The 25,448-nt window shown below is 41.5% G+C and overlaps 2 protein-coding genes across 2 annotated transcripts; both read left to right on the top strand.

Annotated features, from left to right (window-relative positions):
• The first annotated feature begins 3,791 nt into the window (after positions 1-3,791).
• Positions 3,792-4,694, top strand: LOC150086794 (uncharacterized). The gene has a single exon (XM_090372269.1). It carries the CDS (start codon positions 3,792-3,794, stop codon positions 4,692-4,694), a length of 903 nt encoding a protein of 300 aa, XP_090228395.1.
• A 17,759-nt stretch (positions 4,695-22,453) lies between these two features.
• LOC150086793 (uncharacterized) lies at positions 22,454-23,356 on the top strand. Its single transcript, XM_090372268.1, has one exon. The coding sequence runs from the start codon at positions 22,454-22,456 to the stop codon at positions 23,354-23,356; it is 903 nt and encodes a 300-aa protein (XP_090228394.1).
• Positions 23,357-25,448: the final 2,092 nt, after the last annotated feature.

Raw genomic sequence — 25,448 nt, 5'->3', positions numbered from 1 at the left:
ACTGATGCTTCTGGGTAGCCAAGAGGCCAGGATGGAATAACAGAACACATAATACACACAAACCTGCACCAATCACATTTCTGGCCCTTTTATAGTGCTACTGTTCTTCACAGAGATACGAGGCGGAGTTGAACTGATGTTGAACCGCCCTTTTCATATACACCGATGAGCCAAAATATTATGACCACCTACCTAATATGAAGTTGGTCCTTCACGTGCAGCCAAAAACAGCTCGTTTTTGGCGAGGCATTGACCCTACAAAATTTCTAAATGTGTCTTGTGGTATCGACACGTAACCAGCAGATCTTTTAACTCCTGTAAGGTCTGTGGTTGACACGCGCAGATCGGAGTTGCTGTCCCAACACAAACCAGAGATGCTCGATGGGATTGATGTCTGAGGAATTTGGAGGCCAGGGCATTCAATACCTGTAAGTCTTCCTCACGTTCCGAGAACCAGTCTCTAACAATCCGGGAGGTGTGGCATGGTGCATTATCCTGCTGAAAGACAGCACTGCCAGAGGTGTACCTGGTCAGCAATGATGTTTAGGTAGGTGATAGACGTCAAAGTGTTGTAACATGGATGCCTGGACCCAGGGTATCCCAGCAGAACATCGCCCAAAGCATGACACCGCCACCACCAGCTTATTTTCGTCCCATGGTGCATCCAGGTGGCTCACTTCCCCAGGTAAACGACGCACACGTACCCGGCCGTCCACATGGTGCAACAGGAAACGTGATTCGTTGGACCAGACGACCTTCTTCCAATCACTGAAAGTCCAGTTTCGATGCTCGCTTTCCCATTGTAGGCACTGTCACCAGTGAATCGTAATTAGCATGGGCACTCGGAGTGGCTAGAAGCAACGCAGCCCCATTATCAGCTGGGTTCGATGTACTGTGTGTTGTGACATGTTACTCCCTTGACCAGAATTACAATTACCGGCTAGTTGCCCCACAGTCGCCCTTCTTGATGCCACATACCATTCGGGAGAGCCTTGATTATTCCCTTATATAAGGCAATGGTCAGGCCACACCTGGAGTACTGTATACAGGTCTGGAGGCCTCATTTCAAGAAGGATGTAGAGCTGCTGGAACGAGTACAGAGAAGGGCAACAAGATTAGTGAATGGAACAAAGGGGTGCTCTTACGAAGAAAGGCTTAAGCTTTGCAAATTACAGTGTCTGGAGACTAGGCACCTGCGAGGTGATCTAATTTAAGTGTACAAGGCCTTGAATGGTTCGAGCATGCTCAATGCTGATGGGATTCTTCCTCTTGCTCAGAATAATCACCTGAGAGGGCATAAATTCAAATTGAGGAAGGACAGATGTAGGATAGACGTGCGGAAATTTGCCTTTAGCCAGCGGGTGGTTGGTTGGTGGAACAGACTTCCATCCCTTTTCGTGGAAGTTGATAGCCTAAATAAGTTTAAGGCTCAGCTGAACAGGTATTTTGAACGAACAGAGCGGTGAAGTGGAAGTGGTTTTTTTTTTTTTTTTTTTTTTTTTGGCTGATGCTGCATAAGCTTGCTTTCTTGCATCAAATGCCTCTACTAATGATAATGCTAATGCTAATGCTAATTAGCATGGGCACTCGGAGTGGCTAGAAGCAACGCAGCCCCATTTTCAGCAGGGTTCGATGTACTGTGTGTTGTGACATGTTACTCCCGTCATCAGAATTACAATTACCGGCTAGTTGCCCCACAGTCGCCCTTCTTGATGCCACATACCATCCGGGAGAGCCTTCGGTCACCTCGAGCATCGATGAGCCGTGGTCGTCCAACACCTCGCCTGTGGGTTTTCCCTCCTCAGACCATTTTTGGTAGGTACTAACCACCGCTGACCGTAAGAATTCCACCAGCCGTGCTCTGACCCAGTCGTGTGGCCATTACAATTTGGCCTTTGGCAAACTCGCTTAAGTTCGCTGCCTTCCCATCTGAAGAAGAAGAGTAACACTGATTAACAGAGCTCAGTATCAGGTGTTTTTCATACCATGCCCTGACCCGCGCACGCGCCGTAGTTCACCTGCAGTTGCTTCGATTTGCACAACGACTCGCTGGTCATAATGTTTTGTCTCGTCGGTGTACACATGCCCACACATGACCGCACGTACACTCGCACGCTGGTTGCACGTGTGGGTTGTGTGGCCAAAGCGAAGGCACCTGTAACACTTCGGTATTGCAACAAGCTCCTTATATCGTTGGCATCCCCAACTCACAAATATTCTATTCTGATTCTCGATGACTCGCTAAGCCCGAGGGATAGATCTACCACCCAGTCAACATTGGAAGGGGACTTTGCTTTGGTGTGGTACTTAGGTGTCATGTCTGCAGAAGGGTCATCCTCTGGGAAGTGAGTGTTTTCGTAATCTCACCCACTTTTTCCTCTATCTGCTTCCTTTAATCCAACTCACCAAGTCATCAGTATATGCACAGGGTTCTGAGTCACCCCACTTTTGATTAACTAACTTGTCTATCACGTAGTTTTGCAAAAGTGAAGACCAATACAATCTATTAATCTCATAATATGACGCTACAATAATCTTTCTCTCACTCATTCCAAAGGACAAAAAAAATTATGATATTAGGGTATCCCCGTAAATGATTACATCTTTTCTCTGTAAATTGCGTGTTTTCTCCGGTCGATTTGCCTGTTTTGCCGGACTAAAAACACCCACTCTCTGGGGAAAGCCTTGCTATCTACGCCTGAGACCGACTAACTCAGCCACGGAGTGAAAAAAGCCCATTAAAGTTCCTCGCGTCATCGATGGGATTCGAACCCGGAACTTTTCCACCCAGCGTGGAGAGGACGGTGACGATACCGTGCAGACCATTGGAAAGGACAGTGAAAGAGAGTAAAAAAATAAAATGACAGCGCATCGTTCCTTGGCTCAATGATATCCCCGAGGAGCTTCTTATTCTTCATCACAGCTAAGAAGCACCAAGTTAGTTATTTGACCCAATCCACTCACACCTTGTTCGATGCAGATAAAGTTCACCGCTCGTTTAGTAAACTTTGCTTTCGTATCGAAATGTAATTTTGCGTTTTTTCTTTTTGTCTTTCCGTTCTTTTGAGTCCATTAAAGTTTTTTCGAGAGGAAAACCGAAATGAAGTTCATTTAAATCGAGCGTGTCCAACAAGCTGCACATTTCTTCCTATTGCGACGCTCCCTTCCACACAGACAGCTTTAAGTGTTTTGGGGATATTTAGAGAGGGGGAGGATTAATAACACTCACTGCTTCCTCAAAACTTAATGGCATTCCCACAGTATCATTTGAGTTTTGTGTTTAATTAAAGTTGTAAAAATTAACGTCAATCAAGAAAAACATCGCATCCCATTCAGAAAAATACATAATTAGTGGTGGTAAGGAAATATTCTTGCGACCCACAAGAACCCAAACAACCGTCACCATTTTGTCTGTTTTGGCCCATGGCCGAGAAAAAGGTTGGACGCCGCTATTTAATGCGTGGTCCTAGTGTACACTGGGATGGCAATAAACAATGAAAACTTGAACAATATCTATCATTGTTTAGTTTGCGAAAAAAAATGTTTTGTTTTAAGTAAGTTCAACGGATGAAGCTCACAAACACAGAGCATTGTCCTTTAAAACAATACATTCAGGTATTGTTTGTAACAGAGTGCCAAAGTATTGCGGATTTAAACTACGAACGGCCTGGTTGGTTTTTATTTTAGTGTTTGTCAAAACTCATATCAATCTTAGTTATACTGTATACGAGAGTCTAGCAACAAAGTCCAAGTGAATCGACGGCTGCAGAAAGCCCTTTAGCTGCATAAATATGGCAGTGAACTGTTTGCAAGATTTGGAATGTGAGCTGACGGTCGCGGAAGCCCAGTGTTTAAAGTCCGTAGAAGCTTCCTATAACATGTATTTTGAAAAAATCTTGGGGCGAGGAGGATTCGGTGTGGTTGTGAGCCTTAAAAAAGGAAAAAATATTCAAACCGCGTTAAAGATAGCCACCGATTGTGAAGAAAGTGAGCGAACCCTCTGGTTTACTTTGGATCATCCCAACATTCTGAAGCTACTGGATTATCAAACATATGAGTCTAATGAAGGTACACTTCACCTATTTTTCACCAACGTCTTGGTTAGCGATCTTAGAGCAGTCATTTTAGGAAAAGCGTTTCGGAAACAGAAAGACGTTATGTCGAAAATGAAAAGCATTTTCAAAGATGTTCTCAGCGGGTTAGAGTATATGCACTCCTGCGATATATGTCATCTGGATGTAAAAGCCGACAATCTGTTGTTGGATAAAGCAGGTAGAGTCCTCATAGCCGATTTCTCCGGAATCAGTAGAATATCTTCAGCCAACATAATTATAAGTCCCCACTACGTTCCTCCGGAAGCGCTCATATTCAGACAAGGAAACGGAATGTCGGCTGACCTGTGGCAATTCGGACTCCTGTGTGTCGATATGTTATTCCGTTACGAATTTACGATGCTTTACGGCCACGAAGAAACCCCTGATACCAAAACTGCATTGAACATTGTGAATAGCATAGCAGAGAAGTACTCCAGTCCACCCGCTTGGAGAACCCAATATCCCAAGATATCAATCAGCCACAATGAGATCAGACGCACTTGGGACTTTGTATCACTTTTTGTGTGGGGCAACCCAAACGAGCGTGCTACAGCATCCTATGGACTGTATTGTGGATATCTGCAGGGGACGGGTAAGTGACCTATTTCATTTGGCGCTAATTAACCTCTTCCAACTAATAAGGTTGATTTAATTTCAGTCTGAAAGTGCCTCGAACAATACTGCGCCGTAAGATACAGTATCGTTCGCGGCACTTGCCCACTTACTTAAAAAAATTCGCTTACATACCACCGGAGGCTTAAGTACACGCGCGCAAAAGCCGCCTTCACTGCTAGATTTGTTTGGTTGCGCAGTTGTTACGATCAGCGCCATTCCATACCGCGTGAAAATGGCAGAATCTCGTCGAAGAGGGCACGAATTCTTATGAGATGCTTTCACAAAGTTGCCACGTTAGTCATTATAGGTAGAGGGCGCTGTGATTTTTACGACGTTTGAGTTTAGAAATGGGCTTTGACTGCACCGCTATTCGCAACCCACACTCTTGGCGTTGGTTCTGAACTCGTCTTTTCTGCGCATGCGGTTTAATCCGTGCAAAATACCGTCCGTTTATGTTGCCCAAGTTTTTGAACGATCCTTGTACTTTCCGTTCTGCAAAAGTTTAATCGCGGGGTGTCGTTGTCTGTTGTCGACTACACTCCTCCACTTCGTGCTATTAAATGGCTGCCCAAGTTGGTTGCGATTAATCTGTTTTTACTTCGGCCCAAGCGGGTAACGCGGTCGTTACAAACCCCATCGTCCCTCGAGCGGGTGGAAATGACCTTGGTTCGAATCCCGTCGATACTGCGAGGAATTTTCAGCCCGACACTTTTTAGCGCGGCCCACTTTTATAACGCGTGCGGTGTGGCGCCTCCTGAGGTTGGACGAAATTTAAGTTTAGAATAAAGTATTTTGAACTGCGTTTATATTACACTAACGCTTGATTCTTTATCGGTAGGGGTCAATACTTACGAAGTTTATTATTTATATATTCTCGTAGAGGTCTCAAAGGGCAACAATTTTGTCGCTTACTGTTTTTGTCTAACATTTATAGTTTTCAAGATATTGCGAAAACAAACTTGAAAATGCTCGAATCTTTCAACCCTCTCAAATTTGCATCTTTTACTCGGGAACCATAACAGCTACATCAAAACTATTTATAGAAGTAAAAACTACGTTTCCTATTGAAACGTTTCCTATTGTCACTTACTGTTTATATCTGTCTATCATAGTTCGGAAGTTATTGAGAGTGAAAGTAACCAAGGCGCAACGGCAAATGACCAAAATGTGAACTTTTTAGTTTTTTCGAAAAAAATTGTATTAAATATCAAAATTTCTAATTTTTTCTTGCATATTCGTTGACCGCATTATATACCCGACAAAATGAAATATATATATATCTGATAATTAAAATATTTTTAGTTTTTGTACTTCCTTTAACCCCTTTTTCGGTGATATTTCACGTATTTTGGAACTGGTACCTTCTAGGGGGGGACCGCTAAATTATTTTTAATTGGCATTATTTTAAATTTACATCGTTTTTATTAATTGGGTTTAATTCGCTAAATTACACAGGGGATTATCGACTACTTTTTGTCTTATTATCTATACTTTCCCTTCCTTGTTCGTTTATTTTATATTATTTTACGTTTCGCTCTACATTTTTGCCGTACTACTGGCTGATGTTTTATTTTAATTATCAGATATATTTAGGCGTCATGTGGAGGATATGCATTTGCTGCCTCTGATGATGATAGCTTCATATTCATTTATTTTTATTTTTTATTCTTATTTTTACTACTTTTCCTAACTTTTACATTATATATATATATATATCTATATATAAATATAAATATATATAAATATATAAATATATATATAAATATTTATTATACTTTAGTCTGTTAGTTTCGAAGACATAGCAGTAGTTAGACGTTTCACTTTTCGTGACAGCTTGAGCGCCCTAGCTGTCATTCACGTCAAAAAAAAAAAAAAAAAAAAAAAAAACAGAACAGTACAAAAAGGGTGGGTAAAAGAAAGAGTAATTGGAGGATGCAGAGGAAGGCGTGCGCCAATAAACAGTGGAGGCGCCAACAGTCCACAAGAGATAAGCGGGAACCCCCAGGGATGAAAGTTACGGGGCAAGTGTGGATCGCCAGTGTGCACGAATGATCAGAGGCTGCTGGCAACAGAAATCCTACCCAACAAGCCTGGTCAGCAGGAGCAGTCCATGACAGATACGAAGAGTCACTGTCAGTGTCATCCTGAAAATGGCACGAGAGTGCTAAGTACTTAAAGAGGCTTATAATTTCCAGTTAGCGGTTTCCCTTTTCTTTTAAAGGCGTTGTTCTTATCTTCTGTCTGCAGACGTTTCCTTTTAGCTAATAGGTCCTGTAGGTAAACTGAGAGAAGGGACGCAATTGCTGCTCATTAATTAGGTGTTCATAACCTCGCGGTATTTCTGGATTCTCGTGAAGATTGACCTTATGTCTTCATAGAGCAATTACGAAGCAACTTTCATCGAGCCTAAAGACGTAGCGAGGATCCTGTACGGTACCCATTGAGCGACTTTGTCGTTGATTGAACCATGGCCCGTGAATGTAGCGTATAGAACCGGACTAAACCCTTCAGGAGGCTTGGGATAGAGCTGGGCAACAAATATTTTGGTAATGGGGGCCATTGGTTGCCTCTGTCATTCTGTTTTGCCATATTTGGAGTTGGTTTACTATTCTTTCTCGTTACTGTTTGGCATTTTCGGTTAGGTCACAGTGGTATAGTGTTTTATGAAAGGCGCCATCTGTCGTTTCCCACATATGCACCATGGTGCTTTGTGAAGAAGAACAGAATCTCTGTGAAAGCCAGAAAAAAGTGTAATGTCTGGTTTGTGTCGGAGCAGCGTTATGTTTTGTTGTTGTGTCGGAGCAGCGTTATGTTTTGTTGTTGTGTCGGAGCAGCGTTATGTTTTGTTGTTGTGTCTCTGGCTGCTTGGCCGCAGAGCCCCTAGTGAGACCCCACGTTACCCGCTACCACCACTGGGAGGTGAGCCAGGCTGCCCATTATACTCTGGCTGACCTTTTCCAGGATTGCCTGAGCTTCCTGACAGAGGCCAAGTTAAAAAAAAAAAAAAAGGGGTAACCATAGAACAGGGGTACAGGTTAGAAGGAAGAGAAAGAGGGGAAAGGATGGCGGACTAAAGTTGAGGAGCAGTCCGCAATTTGTGAGGTGAAAATCGGGGTCTGGGAGTGGAAGTTAAAGTAGCAGGGGACAGGTGCCTCTGTATCCCGCACTCAGGAGTTCTCCAGAGTGCCAGTAATTCCGCACCAAAACGGTGCCGGCTAATCCTACCCTATAAGGGTTTTGCAGCAGTATCCCGCACTTTATGAATGTCAGCAGTCCCGCTCCAAAATGATGCCAGCGGTGTTTCTACTCTTAAAGGATTAGCAAATTGTCAGGGCAGCATCCTCTAGCAGAGAAGGATCTAACCCCCGCCAGTCTGATTCAGGCCTTGGGCAGCATGATTCAATGTTGTTCTCATTTCAGCAACCTTGGCTCGCCTCAGTGTGAAGATTTCCTGCGCATACACAGTCAGTGCCCTGTACGTGTTTTCATCGAGCAGCAGCGAGGACTCTTGGTTACGTGGTTACCTTTGAATTGCGGTAACAAATTTGATTCTACTGTTGTCATAGGCAGGGCACTCATACATGAGATGCCCCCAGGACTCTTCTTCTCCACAATGGCACCACGGGTCTCTTTCAATCCCTATAGCTGTGAGTTTCTCCACAGAAGGGGCCGTGTCCAGTGATAATAAACGTCATGTGCAGACCAGGCGAGAACCAGGGAGGGTGCTCTGGGTGAGTATGGTTTATAGTTGGGAGGAATCGCCTCGTGATGTCTCTTTTCTGCGTGGTTTCCCAGCTCTGTTGCCATATCGCTTGTAGGTGTTGGGTGATTCTTCTCTTCTCTATCTTGGGGTCATTTGCAAGATCCAGCTGGAGATTTACTATTTCAGCTGGTGCTCCTTTCCTATGGTGGTAATTTTGGTTAGGTCATAGTGTGCATAGTGTTGGGGGAAAGGCGCCTCCAGTGGTTTCCCACATCTGCACCATATGAACTCTGTGGAGACAAACAGTATCGCTGTGAAAGCCAGAAAAATATTTTGTGTTGTAAATGAAGTATTATGCTGGGTTCTGTTGAGTGTCCTGGCTTTTGGCCGCAGGGCCCCTGATGAGACCCCACATTGCCCGCACACACCACTAGGAGGTAGCCAGGCTGCCCATAATTCTCTGGATAGTCTCCTCCAGGTCGCCTGAGCTTCCTGGAAAGAGACCAAGTGAAAAAAAAAATAATAATAATAAAATAAAATAATAGGGTACAGGGAGTACAGGATGTACAGGAGAGGGTAAAGAAAAGGAGGTATAGACAGAGCGACGGAGGATGTAAGGGTAGGCATCATCCGCAGGTTGGGTGGGAATTCTCCCACCTAAGAGGAAGTGGAAGAAGAGGGCCCTCGAGAGGGTGGGAAGGCAATATCAAGAGACACACGGATGAAACAATTCAAGCTACCTGAGTGTCAAGTTCAGTAGCTAGAAGTGGTCACAATCTAGGTGAAGATGTTCACTATATGAGAAAAGGGTGTTGATCAATGTGCATCAGTTCCAGGACGTTGTACCAGTGATCTTCTTCTTCTGGTGAAGAGATCATGGGCGAAGGCAGAAAAAGCGTGGTACTGGTCTTCCTCATTGATCAGAAAATGTTCATTTCCTCGAGGCAAGGCATGTATTTTTGATATGAACAACGTTCGCAGGTCCTCGTAGAGCGGGCAAACATAGAATAGGTGATCCCAGTCTTCGTTTTCACCACAAAGACAGCGAGGGCAATCCACGATGTTCGTAGAGGCAAGTTTGTGATTTATGGATCCATGGCCTGTAATCAGGAAAGAGTGTAGAGTGTAGAGTGTGTTTAGTGTCAAACGGCACCAGGGGTTTCCCCCATCTCCGCGTGTTTGCATTGTATTGTTTGCGTGTATACATTGTGGGTGTGAAACAGAACACTGTCAATGCCAGAGGTTTAAAAGTGTATGGATTTTGTACATGTGTAGTGTCGTGTACCGTTGTTCCCCCACACCGGGTGGAAAAGGCCCGGGTTCGAATCCCGTCGATGACGGGAGGTACTTTAGTGGGCTTTTTTCACTCCGTGGCTGAGTTAGTCGGTCTCAGGCGTAGATAGCAAGGTTTTTTCCCTCAGAAACTGGGGTTTTTTCGTCCAGCAAAACAGGCAAATCGACCCGAGAACACACGCAATTTACAGACACGAATACGGGTTAATGTATTTAATTACGGGCAACCCTAAAATTATAATTTGATTTGTACCGTTGTTCCTCTCGTCATTTAGCCGCTTGGCCCCTAATGGGACCCAACGTTGTCCACACTCTGCCTCGTGGAGGCAGACCAGGTACACCAGTATTATAGTTATTTACTCTGGCAGGTCCTGCCACCTAATTTCCTGAGATTTCAGTGGCTAGGACCTTAAAAAAATAAATAAATAAAATAAAAAAATAAATAATAAATAATTAATAATAATAATAAAAAAAAAACGTTATAGCTATGGGTCAGCCAAAAAGAAGTACTATTTATGGAAATAAATGTTGTTAAGTTTTTGGGTGTAGGGCTCAAGCAATTTAACAATGGTTCAGACACTAGTAATTATAATTAAAAGAGAGAGAGAGGGGTGGGGAGACTGAAGGCTGGGGGAAAGACAGAAATAAGGGGTCCATAGAGAAAATGACCCCCAAATCAGTGGAGCAGGCCCATGCCCCACCAGAGGGAAGAGAGGGGCGGCGAGGGGAGGACGAGACCAGAAGTCAACTCCCCCTCCCGCCCGGGGAATGGAGGCCCTTTGTCTCCATTCCCCGAGCGGGAGGGGGAAATAGTGGAATAATGGAAATAATATATAGTACACAACAAATTTGCAATTATTGATAGAATACGTTGAATGGCTGTTTGAATAGGTTCAATGACTAGCAGTAGCAGTCAACATACCAAAACCACAACCAACAGTACATTGCCTGCAAAGTTTAGAGACATACAGTAGCTTTAAAAATAATTTGGAAGCTTAACTAATCGAATAACAACTGTCCAAACGGACAGCTGACGGCTTCCATAAGATGGGGTATTAGTTTTTCAGTGAAGAATCGCAGATAGTATAGATAAGGTCACTTTAAATATAGTACTCAAAAAGAAAAAGAGAAAAAATAATAATAAAAGGCAAAAGCTGCAGAAAGTAAATAGTAACAGAGGCAGCGTACTAATGACTTTAAATTAAGATAACTGATGTAAATTTACGGCAAACAAAAGTTGGGCGTAATCCACGATTTCAAACAGCTAATAAAATCGGTGTATAAAAGTAGTTTTATCGGTGTATGATAAATTAAAAGATAATTAATAGCGTAATGTTATACGAATAATAAAACGATGTGAAAAACCAGACAGCAGATAACGAAGCTAATTACCACAGTTGAAAAATGCTACCCAGGATAGAGCTATAAAAAATCAAAAGCCGTCCTCAGAAACTGGTGATCGAGGCATTAGAATGCCTAAATTAGTTATAAACGGATGATCTTAATTAAATTATAAACGGATAAATCAGGTTTTAGGATGCCCGAATTTTAATCATAAACAGATGATAAAGGCCTAAGAATCTTCACGAAAGGTTTGCGTTCTGCAACTTCTGTTCATACACTGCTTATGGAGGGCAATTTGAATAGACTTGCATACATTAATGACATTGGAGGGGAACGTGAGCGAAACTGAAGTAAGGTTCTGTAATTCGCAGCGACAGTTGGTTGGTGCAGAATTGTGATTTCCTCTTCCCCACCTGGAGCACACGTTGATGGTGCTCACATCTGGGGAGTCCAGCCGATTCTGATTATGGCATAAATAGTTTAAGCTAGATCCTTCAGTCTTCACCATTCTTGTTTAGCGGTGATACAATTCTCCAGCAGTCACCTGTGGGATATATGCGTATGTCTCCTATTTGCAGGTGGTTCCCTGTCTTCTCCAACAAATATTGCAGCAACCTCCATTTTGGATGTAGGTGCATTATATCGTCTCTTATTATTTTTTTATTATTATCATCATTTTATTTCTCTTAGGAGAACACCCGGTTACGGCCACTGGCTAGAGGGTGATCATATATATATACAACTATGTTACAAAATATACATCTATGTTACAATTATAAAATACATGAAATACAAAATATCCGATTTATAAGTACACTTTATCTGGAATATAGAATATTTCAGTTATTAATTACTCGAAAAGGCTTTTACTACTGTAAACTGGTAAGAACATAATACCGTGACAATTGAAGCATACCTTCTGCTTAAACACACACAAGTGGGAGTTTCACCATATTTACATAAACACAAATATTTACAGCCAAACAACGTACAGCATATGAAACAACAGGAATGACCGCGATACAGCAAAATGATTGAATGTGCTACTCAAAGATTCTTTGAGTAGCACATGCTCAAATTTAGAAGCGCGTATTTCTGCTTAAGTTAAAACTTAATTTTTAGAGGAAATATGTACAGATTTTGGTATCGAGCGTTTCGTGGATTTCAGTTTTTCGTATTCAGTACAATATTATTTATGATTGTCCTTTTCGATACTGAATTGAAAAAGCCTGGATTCGAATCAAGCAGACACAAAAGAATTTTCGTACAATGACGGAGTTTGTTTAGGGCGGCACAGTTCCCGGAAACGCTGGTTCTTCAACCAACGAAACAGGATGGTTTGCTGTTGGTGCATGTTTAGCACGTCACTGGGACATCAGTGCATTGAGTCTATATCAGAGTGTATTTGTAGGTCTGTTTATCTATTTTCTGGAAAATAAACCGAATTTATGAGAGCGATGGGAGGGCTTACACGATACTGGCAAATTCAGCCGCGATGCAGTCAACAAGGGCAAATGCAAAATAGTACACGAAATTCAAGTAGGAAAAAGAAAGCTAAAAATAAACGTTTTATTATCTAGGAAAACTGAAAGCATCAGTAATACGTTGACATTTTGTGAATACAGATTTGTATTGCACACGTAGTTGTAGAGTACGCCTTCTAAAGAGCAGAACGGTGAACATCCCAGCAGTTAACAGATGTCAAATCCGGCCCTGACTCCAGAACTTCCATTTCAATTGACGATGCGTGCAAGTAAAAAGAAACTTGCTGGGCTGTGTTCAATTCCACAATGCAGCCAGAGTACGGGCCATTTGGGAGGTAAGAAAATATCCTTCAATTCATTGAACTCTGTTACTGCAATCCGGGAAAGAAATTAAGAATGAAAATATCCTGTTGGAAGGGTTCTTCGTGCCATATCGCTCGACAAAGTTCAGCAGGAAAGCAGATATAACTGTAGCTTCGATTACAGAGTATTCGGTAAGCATTAATCATGTGCTGCCATCTGCATTTTAGAAAGCAAACCATTATTTTTATTATTAATCGAGATTCTAGAATCTAGCGTATAGTACAAGAGTGCCCGTTCGCCGCATTAACAGGACTTAACGACGTTTCTTATAATTCTAAAGTTTATCGAGAGTACGGGGCCACATTTACATTTTCTGTTTTCCTGCTACCGTTTTTTTATTTTCAGGCTACATATAAAAAGAGCAAATTCCCAACACTTTTATGTGCAACAATTCTATGTCAGTGATTTATTTTTTAGATTTTATTAAAACTATAAAGATATGACTTACTTTTGGTTTTTTTAAAAAATATCTTACTTTTGTTTGTTAAAAAAAATCTTACTTTTCTATCTATAGGATCAATCTTTTCTATTTTATAAAAAAATATATTTTATATATACAATATATGGGATCAATCTTTCAAAACGACGGATCGTCCCAAGCAGAGATCAATAAAATAAAATAAATAAATTTTCTGTTTATACTCCGGGACGACCAAAGGAGTTCACAAGATAGATAGAATACAAGAAAATGCACCGTATTCAGTAGTCACGGGCTTGAACCCCTGTTACTCAAGACACGTCTACTTATACACCCGCGCGCCTGACCACAAGGCTACGGAGGCCTTGTGGGCAGGCGCGCAATAAGAGAATTACAGACGGCAGAATGGTTATCGGCCTGTTAAATTCATTCCGTTCTATGGCGCAGAAATATTCGAAACAAAACCAAGAAACATATTTCAAATGATAGTACAAAGTCTTTTATTATATGGAGCTGACACCTGGACTTTGAACAGGAGAGGGGAAAACAAATTGCTCTCCACAGAATTGGATTTTTGGAGATGCTCAGCAAGAACTTTAGGAGAGACAGAAAAAGAAAAAAGAATGAAGACGAGAGAGAGAGAGAGAGAATGGAAGTGGAAAAGGATATAATTGCTAAAATCGAAGAGAAGCGTTTAAAATGGTATGGACATCTAAATCGCATGCAAGAAACCAGATATCCAAAGGCAATCCTGGGATGGGAATCACCAGGAAGAAGGAGAAGAGGAAGACCTAGGAGGACACGGATAGATGGAGTACGGGAGTACATGACAGTGCAAATCTAACTGACCAAGACATCTTGAACCACACTTTATGACGAGAAAAAATTAACACCAAAACTTGACTTGTAGGCTGAGTATTTCCATTGCAATTGGAAATACTCCTCTCTATAAAAAAAAAAAAAAAAACAACAACTTACTTTTGCTTTTAAATGCTTATTTTAGAAAATTTATAACCTGACAAGGATCACTCGCTGCTTTTCAATATTAAGTGAATAAATAAATATAATGATACACCTAAAATTGAAATATTCTAAAATTGTATTAAGCACAATACACAATTCACAATTGCATCGTGAACAAAACATTTAAAGAGAATTTTTTTTTTGATAATTAACAAAATTTAAAATGCTGTTTAAGTTCACTTTCTGCGCGAGCCTTATAAAAATAATTCGCAGACCATATCGAGCCTGCGGGCCGTAGGTTGGACACCTCTACCTCAGGGGCTCACATCAGGTGGGTATGGGTTTGGTACACCCAGGGTCCTGTGCTGGATATCATCATCCTTCTCTTTCTTGGTGATTCCCTATCTACTTTTACTCTCTCTCTCTCTCTCTCTCTCAGGATAACTGAGAATTTTTTTTTTGGGCTACTGCAGCAAAAGCCTTAAGATTCTTTGCACCATATGGCTAAATATAATAATAATAATAATAATAATAATAATAATAACTATGGGGCTTTGCTCGCCAACCCCCGCGCACGCTTTTCTACGTAAAATGTAGAGGTATGACGGAGTAAGTCGATCTTTACTATGTACGCCTGTCAAGACGCACTGATCGATATCTAATCAGGAAATAATCTGTGTAATTATTAGGAATGCATTTGTACTGCGCAGCATTCAATCACTATGTAATTATTTACATGCGTTTCCATAGGTCACTTAGGAAAGGCCTTTTGCTTCGGGTTCCATAATACATGAGGAATATTGTTGCATCCGAAAGAGCAGGACTAAAATATTTACAAAATACTAAACTATTTGCAAATATACAAACTATATCGGGATGATGGGTGTCTTCATCAGCTGACATTAATATACAAAAAGCGTTACAATGGAACATCAAATCCTGCCGCATCTATACTTCTATAGGCCCCAGGCGAAATATTCATCTTGGGACCCTCACAAAATATGAATTTGTCTATAACGTCCGATGTTTTTATATGTTTTAGTACATCTTGTTCTATTCACATAATGGCCACTCCATTACTTCTTTCTTGGCCAACTGTTGCTCGTGAATATGTTTTAATGATTTTGAGTCTTGAAAACTCCTCTCTCCAGACGCAACCGTGACCTGGCAATGTTAACGATATCCGAAGAGAAATGGCAACGTTGGAATATAATTTAAATAATTCAACTAACAAATAAATGTCAATAGTTCTAAGCAACCAATTTTTCTTTTCCTTTTAAAACACGTTGCAAAGATTGGATTTCTTGACGTAACTCTTTGGCATTGATGTCACTGCTCCCATCTTCGCCGATGAGAATTCCTTCAAGGTGTTGACAATTTCGTTTGTATCGCACTTTCCAATAAATTCATGAGGTTTTCTGAATTTAGAATAAGATGAAAACCCGAGGATATTTAATTCATCTGATCAAATCTGAAAATTCCGCTTCAAACGTTTGAAAATTCTGTTTTGGTTGGATCAGTAGAGCGTTCATCTGATGAAGTTTCATAAGCTGCGTCTGGAGAGAGGAGTTTTCGAGACAAATAGTGAACTCGCGCTTTTTTTCTAGAACCTCACGCCTCTGGTAACACTGAGGGTACTTCCAACTCGGTTGCAATGACTATAGCTTCACCAATGCACAATTTAAATCCTGATGTTCTAAAATTGCACCACTTTGCATCGGCTTTACTTTATTCGTAATACTCAATGTTTCCTGCCAAACAACTACATTTATAATAAATTTAAAATAAGTAATTTCTGTTAGCAAACCTCATATTTCTGACTGCAATTTTGCATCTTATCCTTTGGCCTGTTCCTTGATTTCATTTAATGCAGTCTCGTAACTGATATCGTTACTTTCAGAGCAAAGCAAACAGTTTTAAATGTGAATCTGCATTATTGTGGGTTTTTGTTGCATTAAAACTAAGTTTAAATTATAAAAATAGGCAAAAATTAATTTCTTTTACGTCTGATTATAAAAAAAATTAATTTACTGCAATATAAATAAGGTAATATCGAATTTTTTTGTATAATTAAAGCATTATATTAAAAAGCAATCTGTTTTTATATTTCAAAAAATTAAAATATCATCGGAATTCGGGCCCCCTGCATTCCCAGGCCCCGGGGAGGCCGCTCGGTCTGTTCGTATCTAGATACGGCACTGGATGCAAATCAATGAACACAACATCAGCATTATGTTCAAGACTACTCCTAGAATTCCCAGCCACTATAATTGTTAAATCAACAGAAAAAGCTGTTGTCCTACAGCTAGAAAAAGAGCGAGCTAAGCAATTCTGCAAAAGAAGGTTCCACATGAAAGTAGTTGTAGTAGTAGTAGTAGTGGCATGTGATGCAAGAAAGCAAGTGTATGAGCTTATGCAGCCTTAACCCCAAAAAAAAAAAAAAAAAACACACCATTCCCTCCAAATGCCTGTCCAGTTCCTCCTTAAATTTATTCAACCTATCAACTTCCACAACGACAGATGGAAGTTTGTTCCAGCAATTAATCACCCTCTGGCTAAAGGCAAATTTCCGCACATCTAATCTACATCTATATACCTCAATCAGATCACCGCGCAGGTGCCTAGTCTCCAGCCACTGCAATTTGCAGAACTTAAGCCTCTCTTGGTAAGAGGATCCCTTCATTCCCCTCACCAATCTTGTTGCCCTTCACTGTACACGCTCAAGTAAATCTACATCCTTCCTAAAATGAGGCCTCCAGACCTGTACGCAGTACTCAAGGCGTGGCCTGACCATTGCCTTATACAGAGGGACAATCACCTCCTTTTCCCTGCTAGCAAAATTCTTGTATATCATTGACAAAACCCAATGACCTGCCCTGGCAGCCTGTCTGCATTGCTCAGAAACCTTCATATCTGACTGCACAATTACTCCCAGATCTTTTTCATTTTCTACCACCTTCAGTGTAGTACCACACAGTTGGTACGTTTCTCTGGGGTTACTTCTACCCATATGCAGTACTTTGCATTTGTCAAGGTTAAACTTCAGTTGCCACTTCTTAGCCCATCTGCCCAAATTATCTAGATTCTGTTGCAGTAGCACACTGCCATTACTGTCATTAACAACCCTGCCAACCTTTGTATCATCTGCAAACTTCGACACTAAGCCTGATATACCTTCATCAATATCATTGATAAATATACAAAACAACAGTGGATCCAACACCGAACCCTGTGGGACTCCACTAATAACATTAGTCCACGAAGACTCCTTGCAGAGAACCATCTTGCGATGTATAGTTAGGTCATGGAGGGCTGTCTCGACGGAAGCTCTGAAGGTACTGGCCGCAACATTACCTTTAGACTTGCAGATTACTTGTAGAGGATTTTTATACAGACCGAAAAACCAGATTGAGACCGAATTTCAGGGAATCGCCATCAACCTTCAAGATGATGCTAAAAGAGAAAGAAGGAGAATGTGGAACGAGTTAGTTAACAACTGGCAGTCTCGATGGGATACAGCTCCCGTTGGTGCAACAACGAGAAAATTTATTCCACAAGTTTGATTTCTCTTAGGTAAACGTGTTCGATTTTGGTTATGGATGGACATATTCATGTCCTACCTGTTGACAGGACATGGATCGCTGAACTAGAGTCTTTTTAGATTCAAATTATCACAAACAGACCTGTTCGTCCGGATCACCAGAAAGTTGGGCTCACATCTTGTTTCATTTCTCCCTCTATGATGATCTCAGACTTCCTCTTCAAGCACTTACTAATTTTAAACCAGGACAGGAGTCGTCTCAGGTTCAAAGCTCGGAGTCATATCTGATTCTTCAGGCTTTCGCTCACGGTGTATTTCTTCGAAGACGTTCAGTTTCGACAGATCTCAACAGGATACAGCACAATGGCCCTGTTCATGCATAACTGGTTAGATCTCCTCTAATAATTGTTGAATATGTAAACTGAAATCTTCAAGAAGTGTAATTTTTCCTCTGGATTGTGTGCGCAGACAAAATCAAGTGGTTTTTTTTTTTTGTATCATCTTCACCGGTGTTTTTTTTTTTTTTTTTTTTTTAGCAGCACCACTACCTTCTTTCTTTCTATTTTTATTTATTTATTTATTTAATTATATCTTATTTTCATTATACATATTTTATTTTCTTCTACTTCATTCATAATTTATTATTTCATTTTTACTAATTTATTTTCCATATCCAGTACTCCTTTCTTCTTTCCTCTGGAATGGGTACTCCAGAGGATCCTGGTCTACCTTCTGGCAATAACAACAGGTGGGTCAGAGTCTCTCTTGAGACTGTACGTGCTTTACATGGACTGGCCCACCTTCTCGTGGTGTGGACGAGTACCCAGAATCATCTGTCCATGTGACTGATGCTTCTGGGTAGCCAAGAGGCCAGGATGGAATAACAGAACACATAATACACACAAACCTGCACCAATCACATTTCTGGCCCTTTTATAGTGCTACTGTTCTTCACAGAGATACGAGGCGGAGTTGAACTGATGTTGAACCGCCCTTTTCATATACACCGATGAGCCAAAATATTATGACCACCTACCTAATATGAAGTTGGTCCTTCACGTGCAGCCAAAAACAGCTCGTTTTTGGCGAGGCATTGACCCTACAAAATTTCTAAATGTGTCTTGTGGTATCGACACGTAACCAGCAGATCTTTTAACTCCTGTAAGGTCTGTGGTTGACACGCGCAGATCGGAGTTGCTGTCCCAACACAAACCAGAGATGCTCGATGGGATTGATGTCTGAGGAATTTGGAGGCCAGGGCATTCAATACCTGTAAGTCTTCCTCACGTTCCGAGAACCAGTCTCTAACAATCCGGGAGGTGTGGCATGGTGCATTATCCTGCTGAAAGACAGCACTGCCAGAGGTGTACCTGGTCAGCAATGATGTTTAGGTAGGTGATAGACATCAAAGTGTTGTAACATGGATGCCTGGACCCAGGGTATCCCAGCAGAACATCGCCCAAAGCATGACACCGCCACCACCAGCTTATTTTCGTCCCATGGTGCATCCAGGTGGCTCACTTCCCCAGGTAAACGACGCACACGTACCCGGCCGTCCACATGGTGCAACAGGAAACGTGATTCGTTGGACCAGACGACCTTCTTCCAATCACTGAAAGTCCAGTTTCGATGCTCGCTTTCCCATTGTAGGCACTGTCACCAGTGAATCGTAATTAGCATGGGCACTCGGAGTGGCTAGAAGCAACGCAGCCCCATTATCAGCTGGGTTCGATGTACTGTGTGTTGTGACATGTTACTCCCTTGACCAGAATTACAATTACCGGCTAGTTGCCCCACAGTCGCCCTTCTTGATGCCACATACCATTCGGGAGAGCCTTGATTATTCCCTTATATAAGGCAATGGTCAGGCCACACCTGGAGTACTGTATACAGGTCTGGAGGCCTCATTTCAAGAAGGATGTAGAGCTGCTGGAACGAGTACAGAGAAGGGCAACAAGATTAGTGAATGGAACAAAGGGGTGCTCTTACGAAGAAAGGCTTAAGCTTTGCAAATTACAGTGTCTGGAGACTAGGCACCTGCGAGGTGATCTAATTTAAGTGTACAAGGCCTTGAATGGTTCGAGCATGCTCAATGCTGATGGGATTCTTCCTCTTGCTCAGAATAATCACCTGAGAGGGCATAAATTCAAATTGAGGAAGGACAGATGTAGGATAGACGTGCGGAAATTTGCCTTTAGCCAGCGGGTGGTTGGTTGGTGGAACAGACTTCCATCCCTTTTCGTGGAAGTTGATAGCCTAAATAAGTTTAAGGCTCAGCTGAACAGGTATTTTGAACGAACAGAGCGGTGAAGTGGAAGTGGTTTTTTTTTTTTTTTTTTTTTTTTTGGCTGATGCTGCATAAGCTTGCTTTCTTGCATCAAATGCCTCTACTAATGATAATGCTAATGCTAATGCTAATTAGCATGGGCACTCGGAGTGGCTAGAAGCAACGCAGCCCCATTTTCAGCAGGGTTCGATGTACTGTGTGTTGTGACATGTTACTCCCGTCATCAGAATTACAATTACCGGCTAGTTGCCCCACAGTCGCCCTTCTTGATGCCACATACCATCCGGGAGAGCCTTCGGTCACCTCGAGCATCGATGAGCCGTGGTCGTCCAACACCTCGCCTGTGGGTTTTCCCTCCTCAGACCATTTTTGGTAGGTACTAACCACCGCTGACCGTAAGAATTCCACCAGCCGTGCTCTGACCCAGTCGTGTGGCCATTACAATTTGGCCTTTGGCAAACTCGCTTAAGTTCGCTGCCTTCCCATCTGAAGAAGAAGAGTAACACTGATTAACAGAGCTCAGTATCAGGTGTTTTTCATACCATGCCCTGACCCGCGCACGCGCCGTAGTTCACCTGCAGTTGCTTCGATTTGCACAACGACTCGCTGGTCATAATGTTTTGTCTCGTCGGTGTACACATGCCCACACATGACCGCACGTACACTCGCACGCTGGTTGCACGTGTGGGTTGTGTGGCCAAAGCGAAGGCACCTGTAACACTTCGGTATTGCAACAAGCTCCTTATATCGTTGGCATCCCCAACTCACAAATATTCTATTCTGATTCTCGATGACTCGCTAAGCCCGAGGGATAGATCTACCACCCAGTCAACATTGGAAGGGGACTTTGCTTTGGTGTGGTACTTAGGTGTCATGTCTGCAGAAGGGTCATCCTCTGGGAAGTGAGTGTTTTCGTAATCTCACCCACTTTTTCCTCTATCTGCTTCCTTTAATCCAACTCACCAAGTCATCAGTATATGCACAGGGTTCTGAGTCACCCCACTTTTGATTAACTAACTTGTCTATCACGTAGTTTTGCAAAAGTGAAGACCAATACAATCTATTAATCTCATAATATGACGCTACAATAATCTTTCTCTCACTCATTCCAAAGGACAAAAAAAATTATGATATTAGGGTATCCCCGTAAATGATTACATCTTTTCTCTGTAAATTGCGTGTTTTCTCCGGTCGATTTGCCTGTTTTGCCGGACTAAAAACACCCACTCTCTGGGGAAAGCCTTGCTATCTACGCCTGAGACCGACTAACTCAGCCACGGAGTGAAAAAAGCCCATTAAAGTTCCTCGCGTCATCGATGGGATTCGAACCCGGAACTTTTCCACCCAGCGTGGAGAGGACGGTGACGATACCGTGCAGACCATTGGAAAGGACAGTGAAAGAGAGTAAAAAAATAAAATGACAGCGCATCGTTCCTTGGCTCAATGATATCCCCGAGGAGCTTCTTATTCTTCATCACAGCTAAGAAGCACCAAGTTAGTTATTTGACCCAATCCACTCACACCTTGTTCGATGCAGATAAAGTTCACCGCTCGTTTAGTAAACTTTGCTTTCGTATCGAAATGTAATTTTGCGTTTTTTCTTTTTGTCTTTCCGTTCTTTTGAGTCCATTAAAGTTTTTTCGAGAGGAAAACCGAAATGAAGTTCATTTAAATCGAGCGTGTCCAACAAGCTGCACATTTCTTCCTATTGCGACGCTCCCTTCCACACAGACAGCTTTAAGTGTTTTGGGGATATTTAGAGAGGGGGAGGATTAATAACACTCACTGCTTCCTCAAAACTTAATGGCATTCCCACAGTATCATTTGAGTTTTGTGTTTAATTAAAGTTGTAAAAATTAACGTCAATCAAGAAAAACATCGCATCCCATTCAGAAAAATACATAATTAGTGGTGGTAAGGAAATATTCTTGCGACCCACAAGAACCCAAACAACCGTCACCATTTTGTCTGTTTTGGCCCATGGCCGAGAAAAAGGTTGGACGCCGCTATTTAATGCGTGGTCCTAGTGTACACTGGGATGGCAATAAACAATGAAAACTTGAACAATATCTATCATTGTTTAGTTTGCGAAAAAAAATGTTTTGTTTTAAGTAAGTTCAACGGATGAAGCTCACAAACACAGAGCATTGTCCTTTAAAACAATACATTCAGGTATTGTTTGTAACAGAGTGCCAAAGTATTGCGGATTTAAACTACGAACGGCCTGGTTGGTTTTTATTTTAGTGTTTGTCAAAACTCATATCAATCTTAGTTATACTGTATACGAGAGTCTAGCAACAAAGTCCAAGTGAATCGACGGCTGCAGAAAGCCCTTTAGCTGCATAAATATGGCAGTGAACTGTTTGCAAGATTTGGAATGTGAGCTGACGGTCGCGGAAGCCCAGTGTTTAAAGTCCGTAGAAGCTTCCTATAACATGTATTTTGAAAAAATCTTGGGGCGAGGAGGATTCGGTGTGGTTGTGAGCCTTAAAAAAGGAAAAAATATTCAAACCGCGTTAAAGATAGCCACCGATTGTGAAGAAAGTGAGCGAACCCTCTGGTTTACTTTGGATCATCCCAACATTCTGAAGCTACTGGATTATCAAACATATGAGTCTAATGAAGGTACACTTCACCTATTTTTCACCAACGTCTTGGTTAGCGATCTTAGAGCAGTCATTTTAGGAAAAGCGTTTCGGAAACAGAAAGACGTTATGTCGAAAATGAAAAGCATTTTCAAAGATGTTCTCAGCGGGTTAGAGTATATGCACTCCTGCGATATATGTCATCTGGATGTAAAAGCCGACAATCTGTTGTTGGATAAAGCAGGTAGAGTCCTCATAGCCGATTTCTCCGGAATCAGTAGAATATCTTCAGCCAACATAATTATAAGTCCCCACTACGTTCCTCCGGAAGCGCTCATATTCAGACAAGGAAACGGAATGTCGGCTGACCTGTGGCAATTCGGACTCCTGTGTGTCGATATGTTATTCCGTTACGAATTTACGATGCTTTACGGCCACGAAGAAACCCCTGATACCAAAACTGCATTGAACATTGTGAATAGCATAGCAGAGAAGTACTCCAGTCCACCCGCTTGGAGAACCCAATATCCCAAGATATCAATCAGCCACAATGAGATCAGACGCACTTGGGACTTTGTATCACTTTTTGTGTGGGGCAACCCAAACGAGCGTGCTACAGCATCCTATGGACTGTATTGTGGATATCTGCAGGGGACGGGTAAGTGACCTATTTCATTTGGCGCTAATTAACCTCTTCCAACTAATAAGGTTGATTTAATTTCAGTCTGAAAGTGCCTCGAACAATACTGCGCCGTAAGATACAGTATCGTTCGCGGCACTTGCCCACTTACTTAAAAAAATTCGCTTACATACCACCGGAGGCTTAAGTACACGCGCGCAAAAGCCGCCTTCACTGCTAGATTTGTTTGGTTGCGCAGTTGTTACGATCAGCGCCATTCCATACCGCGTGAAAATGGCAGAATCTCGTCGAAGAGGGCACGAATTCTTATGAGATGCTTTCACAAAGTTGCCACGTTAGTCATTATAGGTAGAGGGCGCTGTGATTTTTACGACGTTTGAGTTTAGAAATGGGCTTTGACTGCACCGCTATTCGCAACCCACACTCTTGGCGTTGGTTCTGAACTCGTCTTTTCTGCGCATGCGGTTTAATCCGTGCAAAATACCGTCCGTTTATGTTGCCCAAGTTTTTGAACGATCCTTGTACTTTCCGTTCTGCAAAAGTTTAATCGCGGGGTGTCGTTGTCTGTTGTCGACTACACTCCTCCACTTCGTGCTATTAAATGGCTGCCCAAGTTGGTTGCGATTAATCTGTTTTTACTTCGGCCCAAGCGGGTAACGCGGTCGTTACAAACCCCATCGTCCCTCGAGCGGGTGGAAATGACCTTGGTTCGAATCCCGTCGATACTGCGAGGAATTTTCAGCCCGACACTTTTTAGCGCGGCCCACTTTTATAACGCGTGCGGTGTGGCGCCTCCTGAGGTTGGACGAAATTTAAGTTTAGAATAAAGTATTTTGAACTGCGTTTATATTACACTAACGCTTGATTCTTTATCGGTAGGGGTCAATACTTACGAAGTTTATTATTTATATATTCTCGTAGAGGTCTCAAAGGGCAACAATTTTGTCGCTTACTGTTTTTGTCTAACATTTATAGTTTTCAAGATATTGCGAAAACAAACTTGAAAATGCTCGAATCTTTCAACCCTCTCAAATTTGCATCTTTTACTCGGGAACCATAACAGCTACATCAAAACTATTTATAGAAGTAAAAACTACGTTTCCTATTGAAACGTTTCCTATTGTCACTTACTGTTTATATCTGTCTATCATAGTTCGGAAGTTATTGAGAGTGAAAGTAACCAAGGCGCAACGGCAAATGACCAAAATGTGAACTTTTTAGTTTTTTCGAAAAAAATTGTATTAAATATCAAAATTTCTAATTTTTTCTTGCATATTCGTTGACCGCATTATATACCCGACAAAATGAAATATATATATATCTGATAATTAAAATATTTTTAGTTTTTGTACTTCCTTTAACCCCTTTTTCGGTGATATTTCACGTATTTTGGAACTGGTACCTTCTAGGGGGGGACCGCTAAATTATTTTTAATTGGCATTATTTTAAATTTACATCGTTTTTATTAATTGGGTTTAATTCGCTAAATTACACAGGGGATTATCGACTACTTTTTGTCTTATTATCTATACTTTCCCTTCCTTGTTCGTTTATTTTATATTATTTTACGTTTCGCTCTACATTTTTGCCGTACTACTGGCTGATGTTTTATTTTAATTATCAGATATATTTAGGCGTCATGTGGAGGATATGCATTTGCTGCCTCTGATGATGATAGCTTCATATTCATTTATTTTTATTTTTTATTCTTATTTTTACTACTTTTCCTAACTTTTACATTATATATATATATATATCTATATATAAATATAAATATATATAAATATATAAATATATATATAAATATTTATTATACTTTAGTCTGTTAGTTTCGAAGACATAGCAGTAGTTAGACGTTTCACTTTTCGTGACAGCTTGAGCGCCCTAGCTGTCATTCACGTCAAAAAAAAAAAAAAAAAAAAAAAAAACAGAACAGTACAAAAAGGGTGGGTAAAAGAAAGAGTAATTGGAGGATGCAGAGGAAGGCGTGCGCCAATAAACAGTGGAGGCGCCAACAGTCCACAAGAGATAAGCGGGAACCCCCAGGGATGAAAGTTACGGGGCAAGTGTGGATCGCCAGTGTGCACGAATGATCAGAGGCTGCTGGCAACAGAAATC

This window comes from Mastigoproctus giganteus, chromosome 4, assembly GCF_048544385.1.
Source record: "Mastigoproctus giganteus isolate SK-2022 chromosome 4, ASM4854438v1, whole genome shotgun sequence".
NCBI lineage: Eukaryota > Metazoa > Arthropoda > Arachnida > Uropygi > Thelyphonidae > Mastigoproctus > Mastigoproctus giganteus.
This window is presented reverse-complemented; position numbering and strand designations above follow the sequence as displayed.

Coding starts and splice junctions, on each gene's coding strand:
- LOC150086794 (XM_090372269.1), top strand. CDS start 3,792: ATGGCAGTGAACTGTTTGCAAGATTTGGAATGTGAGCTGACGGTCGCG.
- LOC150086793 (XM_090372268.1), top strand. CDS start 22,454: ATGGCAGTGAACTGTTTGCAAGATTTGGAATGTGAGCTGACGGTCGCG.